The 12,584-nt window shown below is 35.4% G+C and overlaps 2 protein-coding genes across 2 annotated transcripts; one reads left to right on the top strand and one right to left on the bottom strand.

The window, feature by feature from the left end:
* Positions 1-4,807: 4,807 nt before the first annotated feature.
* Positions 4,808-5,548, bottom strand: LOC111896759 (glutathione S-transferase T3-like). The gene has a single exon (XM_023892746.2). The coding sequence runs from the start codon at positions 5,546-5,548 to the stop codon at positions 4,808-4,810; it is 741 nt and encodes a 246-aa protein (XP_023748514.2).
* A 39-nt stretch (positions 5,549-5,587) lies between these two features.
* Positions 5,588-5,998, top strand: LOC128127820 (uncharacterized). Its single transcript, XM_052766521.1, has one exon. It carries the CDS (start codon positions 5,588-5,590, stop codon positions 5,996-5,998), a length of 411 nt encoding a protein of 136 aa, XP_052622481.1.
* Positions 5,999-12,584: the final 6,586 nt, after the last annotated feature.

The following is a 12,584-nucleotide window of genomic DNA, read 5'->3' as shown; positions in this document are numbered from 1 at the left end:
TTTTTCAATTGTATAGTTGAACAAACAAATTTATTGATTGTATACTTTGTTTTTATAACTATATCAAAATTAAGTTAATAAATTACAATAATAAAATGTTAAAAAAGGAAAAACATACAAAAACACATTGTTTTTACCTTTTCATTGATCAAATCCTCTTTCTATATTTTTTTTTAGTAATAAAGCATCTGATTTTTTATAATAGTTAAACTCTTACGTGTTATATACCATTAGGGATGTAAACGAGCCGAGCAACTCGAGCTCGGATCGTTAAAAGTTCAAATCGTTAAAAGCAAGAAACGAGCCAAGCTTAAATGAGCTCAAGCCCGAACTTGAGCTTAGATTTAAGGCTCATTTATTAACCGAGCTCGAGCCGAGCCTTATATATTGAGTTCGTTTAAAGCTCGTGAGCTTAAACGAGCTTTGATATAATACATATTTTTTATTCATATAATTACATTATATATTTTTATATCATTAAATATGAAAACAATAAAAACTTATATAATTAAACGAGCTTTATTGAGATTTTGACGAGCTTTTTATAACATTTCGTGAGTCGATCTTAAGCCTCAAGATACGAGCTCGAGCTCGAGCTTCTGCAATTTTAAAGAGCCTCGCTCGATCAGTGTAAAGCTCGACTTGGCTCGGCTCGTTTATATTCCTGTACAATATATGTAAGAGTTTATACATCTACGATGAGGGTTTGAGGTGCAATATTTCACACACGAGATCTAGGTTTAAATACGGGCATGTTTAAAATATTGTTCATGGTCCATGATTTACGATCCACGTGATGAGCCAGGTTCGTCATGGGCAACTCAACAGTTATTCATATGACAAATATCAAGAAAAATAAAAATATTACGAGTTACAAATTTTTACATGTAAGAGTTTAACTATTAAAAAAAATTACAACACTTAATAAAATAATAAAAATGTAATAAATAATAAGTAATGCATCCAATTGTCAATAATTCTTTTAATAATGATATTAATACAAACACTTTGAGGAATACTATAGTACTATACGATATATACAGAATGTAATGATATTGAATATAATCGCTTTCCATTTTGTTAGTATGATCATGGCTTAAGTAGCCTTGAGTGCAATTAATATCCCTAACAATCAAGAGTGGGCTTCACTTGTACGCTATCCTTCTTGACCTTACCTCGACCGCCCTAAGCCAACCAGAACGGCAAAGAAGAGTTATATTCGGCGACCGGTAGGGAGAGGAGAGGATGGGAGGAGAGAATGTCGACCCTGTGTTCAGCACATGAGTTAGCGTTACCGCGTATTTAGTGGAAGCAAATAGTTAGGGACTGACCTGGTACCACTTTGAGTTACTGCCCCGAAGTACTATTACAACTAATATCATAATAATCAAGGATTCATCAAAGGGGTTGGTAAAAAAAACATCCCAATTTTTAGTATAGATAATTTTTAGTATAGATATCATATTTGATTTTTAAGATATTTTTATTGGTTGAATTTTTATTGTTTTCTGAACAAATAATTTATAAAGAGTTTATTATAGGTTGACTTTTAATAAAAATGTTCATAAGGTGTGGGGTGTCAATTTAACAACACCCTTCGACAAATCAAATATAATCAAACATAAATGTTCATAAGGGAAAACCATGGGCTATGGGGATGTCATGGAGAGGAGAAATAGAAGACAGTAGAAGAATAAAGCGAAAAAACATAAAGAATTGAGATGAGAAATTTAGAGAGATAAACATTGGTGTTTATGAAAAACGATATGGAAGAGATTGAAAAGAAAATTGATTTTCTTAGAGAATAGTAGGGTAGAAATGGCAGCGATGGAAAATTTTCTATTGTAGAGGTAAAGAAACAAACGAGAGAATGCACCTCCAACGACTAGAAAAAATCGCTGGAGGTGATGGTTGATTGCAAATGGTTGTGGTGAGCAACACAAGGTTTAACCTAAAGTTTTGATAGCATTTTATTGAATGTGAGTACAATGAAAAGGTAACTTTGGGAATCGGTAACCTCAGAGGAATAAATGATAAATAATAAATTATGTGGAGTTACAATCGAAGATGACAAAATGGAAACAAGAAGGTATCTCTTGTCAATTGTGATTGGGGCCATAAAGTACTAACTATTATGGCCTTATGCTACCCATGTGCATCCAAAAGAAGATTTACGACATGAAAATAGTATTGCAATAATGTATGGCTATTAATGATACGTTGGTTTCACCTTGAAGTTCAAAACAATAATGTATGTACCGGAGGGTTATGAATATATATTATAACGAGGTTGGATAAAAAGATACTCTATTTTATTAAATTTTGAAATATTTTTATTGTTTGAAATTATATTGTTTTTCGAAAAAACTGGTTATAAATACTTAATTATAGATTAACTTTTTAAAAAATAGTCAATATGATGTCTAAAGGTGTCTTGTTAGCATCACCCATCATGATTCATCATTAAGTTAGATTATGTTGGTAGCTTTTTCTTAATGAATTAGAACTTCAACCACCATAATCAATTTATGGATTAGAACTTCAACCACCTAAATGAATAAATTATATTTCATTTGATACTTTCGACACTAGGATTTAAATCATCTTACTTTCTTTTGCTTGATACATTTGCCCTTTAACATTTCATTTGTACACACATTGAGGTCCGCTTTTGATAACATCTTAATGCCTTTTAATAATAAAAAACTGCTCTAATCTATAAGATTCATAATGTTTGGTAGCCATTTAATATATTACCAAATCTAGGGATGAGCATATGGACCGAGGAACCGGCCGGAACCGGTACCGGAACCGGAACCGGTCGGGCCGGGACCGGGACGTTATTTTTGTGGATTTTTGGAACCGGTAAAAACCGAAACCGTATGATGCTATTTTTCGAGGACCGGTTCCAACATTTGAAGACACGACAAGAACCGGTAGGAACCGGGAACCGGTGGAACCGGAACCGGTAGAACCGCCGAGCCGGTTCAGTTCTTGATTTTGGCCGAAGCCGGTTCCCGGTTCCGGCCGGTTCGGTCCTTTTGCTCATTCCTAACCAAATCAGATGTAAATGCCTATCTAAAAAAAAAGAAGAGCGAGAGTTGCTTCCTATATGCCCTAACCTCTTTCAAAATAGATTCCTAACCCCAAACAAATTACTCAGACTAACCACTCGACATTTGCATAGTTGTCATTTGGAGCACCGCACTCTGCATCAACATGACAAAAATGACAACTTTTTCGGCAATAACATACCTACCATTCTCTCACATTTGATTTTTTGACCAACCAATCACACGGTCTTTATTCTTTGTATTTTATTTTATTTTAATTTTTTTTAACATGATAAAAATAGCAACTCACGCCCAATAAATAACAAAATTTTGAAATAGTGTCATAATTCCTATATGGCGTGATAAATTTGACATCTCTATCTGTCCTCGTAACCAAATTAGCTTAAGATCGAAACAAGATAAAAATAATAAATTCATTCCTTGAAAAATATATGAATTGTTAGATTTTTGTAAGAGAGTTCCCAAATACGTACTTTATCTCTTTCAAATCGAGTAAGATCAACAAAAATCGAGATTTCTTTTTTTCATGGCCATCCTTCTTTTTTTTTTTATCTTTTTTTTTTTCTCACAAAATGGCTGGACAATATTTATTTTGATAAAAAGAGAGCTTTTTTGTCCACTTTTTCTTTTATGACCATCCTTCTTTTTTTTCAAACAAAATGGAAAAGTATTAAATTGACGTGACCAGGGAATCCCTTGCTAATAATGTCTTTGATTTCTATCACAAAATTATAGCTTTTGACTTGGGAATCACATCTAATTGGATAAATGTCACACGTAGTTGACAAAAACATTAATTTATTTTAGTCGGTAAAAACCAAAATTCTTCCCAAAATCTTTCATTTTTTACTTTTTATCGAGTCATCAACCGATCATTACCTATTTTTTTAATAAAATTGAAAAGTCATCCGAAAACTTATGAATTTTGCCAATGAAAAAATTTATGGTTTTTTCCAACCAAATAGTAGAACTTGGGAATTCCTTTTTGTATAAAATAGCAAAAACCTCAAAAGTTTTACGCGTTTTGTTGGAAAAAGCCATAATTTTTTTTTTTTAATTTTTTTAATTTTATTTATTTATTTATTTGATAAAAATCACAAGTTTTCAAAAAACCTTTCATTTTTTAAAATAAAAGGTTATCCAAAAACTTATGATTTTTACCAACAAATAAAAAAAATAAGGCTTTTGTCAACTAAGTGTAGTATTTGTGATATTGTGTCATGTGACCTTCCAGGCCAGCACATATTTAACATATGAGCACGAAAAATGATATATTCCATATTATGTTTATTAACACTTTTAAGCCCAATTTATTATGTAAGATATGAATGGGGTGTAGGCAAAACCGGTCGGATAAATCATCTTAAGCAAATAAAGTTTGAGGTATTTGATTTGGGTTATTTAGTTTTTGCGTATTCGGTTTGTTAACCTAAGGTCATCTCCAATGCATTGAACTCTTAAGAGTTCAATGGATTGGCACATCAGCATTCCACTAACTATACCATTTAACCTATTAAACTCTACACTCCATTAAACTCTTAAGAGTTCAATGGATTTTCACATAATCATTTTAATTTTTTTTTATAAATAATATTAATAAATAAAACTAGAATATTACATTAATTAGAAATTCAAAGTTACAATTACTAAATATTAATTAAAGATTACAATTTAGAAATTAAAAGTTACAAATAATATACTAAATAAAAAGTACAATATCTAAAATACAAATTTTACTTCATATTGTATTTTATCTTAATCTCGTCACAACGATTTTTCCAAATTTCACGTCCATCTTCCGACGTGGTACTGGGATCCATGAAAATGATTGAAATTTCATCATTCTTTACCTTTTCTTCTTTAATCTTCATCTTTCTTTCTTTCAATGCATTCTTCATATCCAAAGAGTTTTGATAGCGTTCAAAAGTCTTTTTATTTTCTTCTATATGTTTTTCAAGTATTTCATCAAGCCTATTACCAGATGACGAAGTGGAATTGGTAGCTTTTCCTTTTGCTGCTTTTTTTGCTGCATTCCTACCAATTGGACGAGTTGTAACTTCATCATTATCCAGGTTAATGAAAGATTCTGTATTTGATGAAGACATAGATGCCCCATATGCAGTGCTTGAACCTTTCCATTTCTGTTCATTTTTAACGATATTCCAAATATGTTCGTGCCTAAAATCGGCACCATTTCTAGCATGATAATGCTCAAAAGTTGCACGTTTGAGATCATCCTCAGACCATCCACTCAGGTGTTGACTTTTCAACACTATATACATTTGATTAAATGCACCTGCAAATGGGTTCATGTAATGCCAATGCGTTTTGAGGTTGGCTTGAGTTCTTGCAACGTTCGACGTGTTGCTTTTTTCATAGTATGCAGTAATTCGTCTCCAGAACTCTTTATCACGTTGTTGACTTCCGGTAATTCTATCTTCTGAAATTTGTAGCCAAGCTTTTGCCAACAACATTTCTTCTTCTTTGCTCCAATAGGTTTTTTTATCTTGCAGATGGTATATATCCTGAATGGGCTACAATGGTTAAAAGTTTTCCACATCCGGCCGACCCAAAAAGGATCAAGTTTAAAGAAATGCAAGAGGCTGCAAGTGGAGAGAGCATTTGGTGTTCTGCAATCTCGTTGGGCAATTGTACGAGGTCCAGCAAGATCGTGGCAACTTAAAAACATAAAGGATATAATGTATACATGCATTATATTACATAATATGATCGTAGAAAATGAAGGAAATGCAATTAGTAATTGGTCAGATGATGTTGATCCTCCTATACGTGTGAATCGAGGACTTGTCGAAGAAGTTCAATATCAAATTCAAAGAAACTCTGAACTACGCGATAATGCCGTACATCATGTTCTTCGACATGATTTAATGGAGCATATTTGGGAACGTTTTATTAATATGTAATATCACTATGTTGTATTATAATAAATAAGATGTTATTTTTTTAAAATGTTTTTAAGATTTATATATTTTTTTTTATTGTTTAGAATAAAAAATATGAAGTAACTTAATAAATTAAATTATTGAATATAAAATAAAATAAAGTATGATATATATATATATATATATATATATATATATATATATATATATATATATATATATATATATATAGTTTATTGTAAAAAAAATATTAAATATTACTTTTTATTGAGAAAGAAAAACAAAAAAAAAGTGTTTACAATAAAATGAGAAAAAAAAAGCTTATATAATAAACTGAAAAAAAAAAAAAAAAAACATACCACGGTTGAATGGGGATTAAACCCCTCATTCAATAAACCCCCTCCAAAATGGTTTCTATGTTCATTCAACTGCCACCTAGATTTTTTTTTCCCATTAAACTCCCCATTAAATGGCATTGGAGATGGCCTAATAAGGATAACTTTATTTGCTTAACTTTTGGTTAACTTTTCACTATTTAGGGCAACCGCATAACTGGATAATCAATGTAACATCCCGATGATAAGGCACTTCTAATTTTAATCATATAATTTTATTATATTACAATTTGGACCCTAAAAAAGATTGCAAAGAAGGCCCTAGTGGCATTTTCGTAATTTGGGAGTGTGGGGAGTACGACATGCGTATGTGTGTACGCTGAGCGTACTAGGGCGTACGTACCAGGCATGCAAACCCTAATTTTTAGGGTTCGACTCATATTTAAACCCCATTATAGCCTCATTTTCCCTCACTTCATCAGCCTTCATCCTCTTGATACGTTTTTGCAACCTTAATCCTCCTTATGAAGCATTTCTAAGCTTGAGAGTGTGTGTTTTGTGCTTTTGAAGAAGAAGGAAGGAAGGAGAGACCCTGTTGGAGAAGTGAAGCTCTTTAGTTCCAGGATCACACCACCTTTTTGCATCATTTTGAGGTAAAAAGTTCTGAACTTGGTGAAGTATCTTTTAGATCATGTGTTGGAATGATTTTTGATCCTTTTTGTCCCAAATATGAAGATTCATGAACATAACATGTTCTTGACCCATTAAGCTGTCCTTTCAGACCTTTGGAAGGGTCTTGAGTCATAAAAATGGATTCTAAACGGTTGGTTTTGCTCCATGCATCATTTAGAAGGTCTTAATGATTAAGAAGTTTAGTTAAGCACTTATTAGGCATGCAAAGTCAAAAAGTTAGAAACTTTATGACTCTTGAGGGTATTTTAGCCATGGATCTGAAAGATGGACGTCAGAGCTTAAACCATTAAGCTCTTAATGAAGATCTGGGCATCTAGGAGTACGCCCCACGTACCTAGAGTACGCATCGCTTACAAGGTCAACCACCCCGATAGTGGTCAATGCTCGAGTACGCCAAACGTACGTTAGTACGCCCCGTGTACTCACTCTATGTTGACTCGATTGGGTTGACTCAAATGATTTAACCAGTTTGATTTTGACATTGACCAAGTTTGACCTAAGGGTATTTTGGGTATTTTGGGATTTTAATTGTGATTGGTCATTTGATCGGACAGGTGACGGGTTAGAGCTGAGATTCAGAGTCGAGACTTCATCAACTTTTTTCCGGTCTGTGAGGTGAGTTTTCCTCATTGTATTTACGGGTCGAAGGCACCAAGGTTGGCCCATTGGATTAGATATCATGTTATGTGACAGTATGTTATGGTGCCGTAATGATCTGTTAGATCGGTATCCTGGTATATAGGATGATGCTACGCTTAGTGATTTGTAGTTATGCATGATTGTCTGTAAAACCGGTTATATATGTTTATCTGTTATGTATATGTCAACATGTTATGTGTGGTTGGGTTGAGGCGGACCAATGTAGACTGAAGGCCAAGAAACCCAGGGCGGCCCGGATAGACTAAAGGCCTGAGAGGCGAACGGTTAGGCTGAAGGCCCGGAGAACGGTCCAGATAGGTTGAAGGCCCGGTGAGGCGGTCCAGTCATGCTGAAGGTTCTGTGAGCGGTCTAAATAGTCTGTAGGCCAGTGTGACATTCCAGTCAGGCTGAAGGCTCTGTATGCATGTTGTTTGTTATTATGTTTATGTGGTGGAACTTTGGGGGAATTCACTAAGCGTAGGCTTACATTTTTGTGTTACGGTTTTAGGTACTTCAGATGACCGCGGGAAGACAAAGGCGTAACTATACACATCCTCTTGTTTATGACTTATGATTTTAGGAGACTATGATGTTTGGAAAATATCTTGAAAACTATGATTTGTAAACATTTTATGAATTTGGGTTGATTTTAAAAGTTTAAATTTCTTGTGATTTTATGGATGTTACAAGTTGGTATCAGAGCCTTGGTTTGAGTGAATTGGAGGAACACTTGTGTGAATCTAGTCTCAAACTAAGGAAAAGGTTTTAAAAATGATTTTTAAAGTGTTTTCAAAATAATCAAAATAATATGCGATGTGTACGATCAGCCGGAGCTAGTAAGTAGACCCTAATTTACCACACTGTTATTTGATATTATGATATGTTAGAACAACATGCTAGTGATAGGATAGGGATCTTTAGGAATTACATGATAGAATTGTCTGATTATATGATGCATGATAGCCTAGGATTCTTCCTTATATGAAATTGACATCATTACTGTAGTTGGTTGGTGTATGCATCAAAATTATACATAACTAAGATTTTATAGCCTGAGAATGTTTGATTTAGCCTTATTTCCTATTCCTTGTTTAGCTGTAGACTTAGGGTAGAATCAAGTCTTCGACTGTCTATAGGATCCAATGTTATGTATGGTTAGCATACACGAGTGCTGCAGGGTTGGTGGAAATTTCATGGATGAGTTGCGTGCGGTCAGTCGGCCAGTCGTGTAATGTTTATCCTTCCTCTAGGAAGTGAGGATAGAGTGTATGTGTATGCTAGTGTATATTGTTAGGGTTGTTGTGATGATCCTCCGAGACAAATACAGGTAGGTGTGGAAGGTAGTATGGGCCCGTACTACTAGAAGCACATAACTCGTACGCGTTATAGGGAAGTTACAACCCCTAGGTTTTGTTTAGGGAGTGGTCTCCATGGTGTTATATGAATTTATATTATATCTCTTGTTTATTTTCTGTATGGTGGTTATGAGACGATTTGAGACGGGATTCAGATCAGGAGTCGGGCCAAATGGCCAGGATGGGCCGGGATTGACTTAGGATCTGGTTCGGAAGATTATTCGAGAGGAGGTTGTTTCCATTGTTTAGGGTCAGATACCAGAGCTATTTGGGTCTATCAATACCTCCATGATGGAGTTATTTGACGACCGGTATGCTGCCCTTTCAGAGACTGTTGCTGTTGCAGCCTCTGTGACCGTTGCTGCCGCAGGGATTAGTGTTGGGAGAGCCTTCCAGTACCGGTACTTTGATAATACAAAGTCCCTGATATTTGATGGAGTTCAAGATCCGGTCATAGCCATGAGGTGGTTGTTTGACGTTGAGGGGGTTTTTCTTCAATTGCTCTTGCCCACTGACCAGAGAGTCAAGTGCGCTCTGAACCTTCTGTGGTCCAGAGCGAAGGATTGGTGGAGACTTATTACTAGCTCGTATTCTTCTAAGTAGATGGTTGTTGTGAGATGGGGTAGTTCTCAGAGATGTTGCGCTCTAGATATGTTCCGCTGGTGGAGCGTGAAAGGTTGGCCCAATAATACTTGGATTTGAGACATAGAACTGAGTCGGTGACGAAGATCACCAAGATGTTTATGGAGAGGCCATGTTTTGTCCTGAGTTTGCTGCTTCTGAGCAAGCTCAAATGACGCATTACATGAGCATGCTCAAGACAGGCATTAGGCTGTTTGTATCCATGCAACATTATGGTTCATTGTTGGAGTTGCAAGTGGCCGCCATGCGGCGGGAGATTGAGATGGAGCTCCAGGCGAGGGAGCAGAGACATGCCCTAGCGTAGTTGTAGCCTGCGCTGAAGCGGTTCAAGGCCGCTGGTACTAGATCTGGGAGTAAGAGGGGTCGCACTAGTGGGAAGTGCGGCAAGGTTCATGACGGGGCTTGTCGATCTGTTGGTGTATGCCACAAATATGGAAAGAAGGGGAACTATGCGAGGGATTGTCGCCAGCCGGTCCCAGTTCCAAGTACCAAGATTTGCTACCACTATGATCAGGTTGACCATATGAACGCCAACTGTCCTTTGATCACCACTAAGCCAGCGCAGGCCCCATCGCCAGCCACTTTGAGGATCACCGATGGGCATCAGGGGAGGGCGGAGCCCCCGAGGGCTCGGGGCCATGCTTTTCAACTCACTGCCAAGGAGTCCAGAGCAGCTCCAGATGTCATGAACGATATGTTTCTATTTATTATTCTATTAATTATGTTTTATGTTATGCTCATGTATATGCTCTAAATAGGTACGTTCTTAATGAACTATTTGCCTTCTCTTGTGTTATTTGACTCATGTGCGAGTTGGTTCTTTGTATCTCGATCTTTCAGTAGGGGGTTTGATATGCCTATTGGGGAGTTAGATTGTCCATTGTAGGTTTCTATCGCCAAAAAACATGGAGTTTCTGCATCTGCAATGTATGAGGGTTGTGTACTGGAGATCTTCGGGGTGCCTTATCCGATTGATCGGATCTCTATCCCCATGGGGGATGTATGTATGATAGTGGGTATAGACTGGATGAGCAAGTTTGGTGCCATGATTGATTGTGAGGGCCAGCGAGTGGTAGTTTCGAACCCTAAGTGGGGGATAACTGGTTATCTATGGGGAGGGTACCAGGGTTGGTTCAGGGTTTTTTTCAGCAGCCAGGGCTCGACAGTATATTCAACATGAGTATGTGGGTTATTTCGCTTATGAGGTTGATACTTGGGTAGGAGAGCAGACCTCTATTTCTAATGTGCCAGTTGTCAGGAGTTTGTTGATGTTTTCCCGGGGGAGTTACCGGGTGTGCCTCCCGAGAGGCAGGTTGAGTTTGTTGGATTAGTGTCTAAGTCCATAACTATTTTGGTATGTACTTGACCCGATGGTGCATGATCCTTTTGGGTTGCCTTCACCAAAGCAACTTGATTGGAGAAATAAATAGAAAGAGAGGATAATATGATTTATTAATATGTTATAAGGATAATATATTAAAGGAGAAATCATATTTGTTTAATTAATATTGGTCAATAATTAATTGAGAATTAATTTTGTGATCAAGTGTAATTAATTAAACTAGAGGGGCTGATTTGTAATTATGTGATAGTTACAAAATAAGGTAAGGATTATCTTATAAGTATGGTGGACGAATTTGAGGTTGGAAAGCCTTAGAATTCGAGTATGATAAGGATTCAAGGATTATCTTATTGGTTGCTTAATGGATAATCAACTAGATAAGGATAATGACTGAAACCCTATCTCTACACCTATATAAACAACCCCAAGGTCATGAATTCGGGTATCCCTTCCCAAATACGAATTCTAACCTCCTTCCTCTCTCTTTATACTTTCTCCACTTGCTTATGGTGTTTGTAAGCCATTAGAGGAGTGACACTTGTGACTCTCTGCTTTCCAAGGTCAATTCAAGGAGGAATTGGATTGTTATTGCTACATAACAATCAAGGTATGTTCTTAAACCTATTTACATGTGAATTCTGATTTCCATATGCTAGAATTAGGGTTCAAAGTCTTGGATTCAAAGTATGTACAATAGAGAAACCTAGATCCGAGCTTTAGGGTATGTATGAGCACATAGGATGTCTTATGACCAAAACCCATCAGTGGTATCAGAGCCATGATTGGTTTCTATTGTATTGATGCTTGATATGTTTAAAAATTCAATTTTTGGTGTTCTGCTTGATGGACTCGGCGAGTCCCCCTGTGGACTCAGCGAGTTGCCCCTACTCGACGAGTTCCAGAGGGTGACTCGGCGAGTCGGTGCGTCAGACAGTGCTTATCTCGGGATTTCTTGCTGTTTTTGCATTGGGATAATTACCTTATCATGTTAGATTAATATTAATCCGATTATATGATATATTTGACTATTTTTTAATCTAATTGAAGATATTTATCAATTAATAAGATAATTGTTTCCTTATAAGATAATTGATTAATTATTTTGAGTAAATTGATAAATTGTTTTGCAAAAAATCATTAAATAAATCACATATGGATAATTATGTGATTAAATGTTAATTTGAATTATTTGTTATTTGATCCTTGTTGTTGTGAAAAATTTCATATTTAGCCCTTTAGGTTTTATAGTTTAAATTTGAACCCAAAAGTTTTGTTGTTTTGAAATTTAAATAGTTAAAACCCTAATGTTTTGAAAAAGGTTTCAAAACTTGCCCTCAAGTTTTGGAATTTAAATTTTGATTAAATAGTTTAATTTTGATGCATATTTAAATTCTAAACCCTTTGGTTTGAAATGTTTCAAAACTTGCCCTCAAGTTTTGGAATTTAAAGGTTGATTAAAAGTTTAATTAGGAATGTTAAATTCTAAAACTCAAGTATAGTTTTTAAAAAAAAAAAAAAAGTTCAAATCACACCCTTATGGTTTTATTAATTAATTAAGGTGTATAATTAAAAGAAGTTTAATAAATCCATAATAGTTTAGG

This window comes from Lactuca sativa, chromosome 8, assembly GCF_002870075.4.
Source record: "Lactuca sativa cultivar Salinas chromosome 8, Lsat_Salinas_v11, whole genome shotgun sequence".
Lineage (NCBI taxonomy): Eukaryota > Viridiplantae > Streptophyta > Magnoliopsida > Asterales > Asteraceae > Lactuca > Lactuca sativa.
The sequence above is the reverse complement of the archived record's forward strand: the minus strand, read 5'-3'. Positions and strand labels throughout refer to the sequence as shown.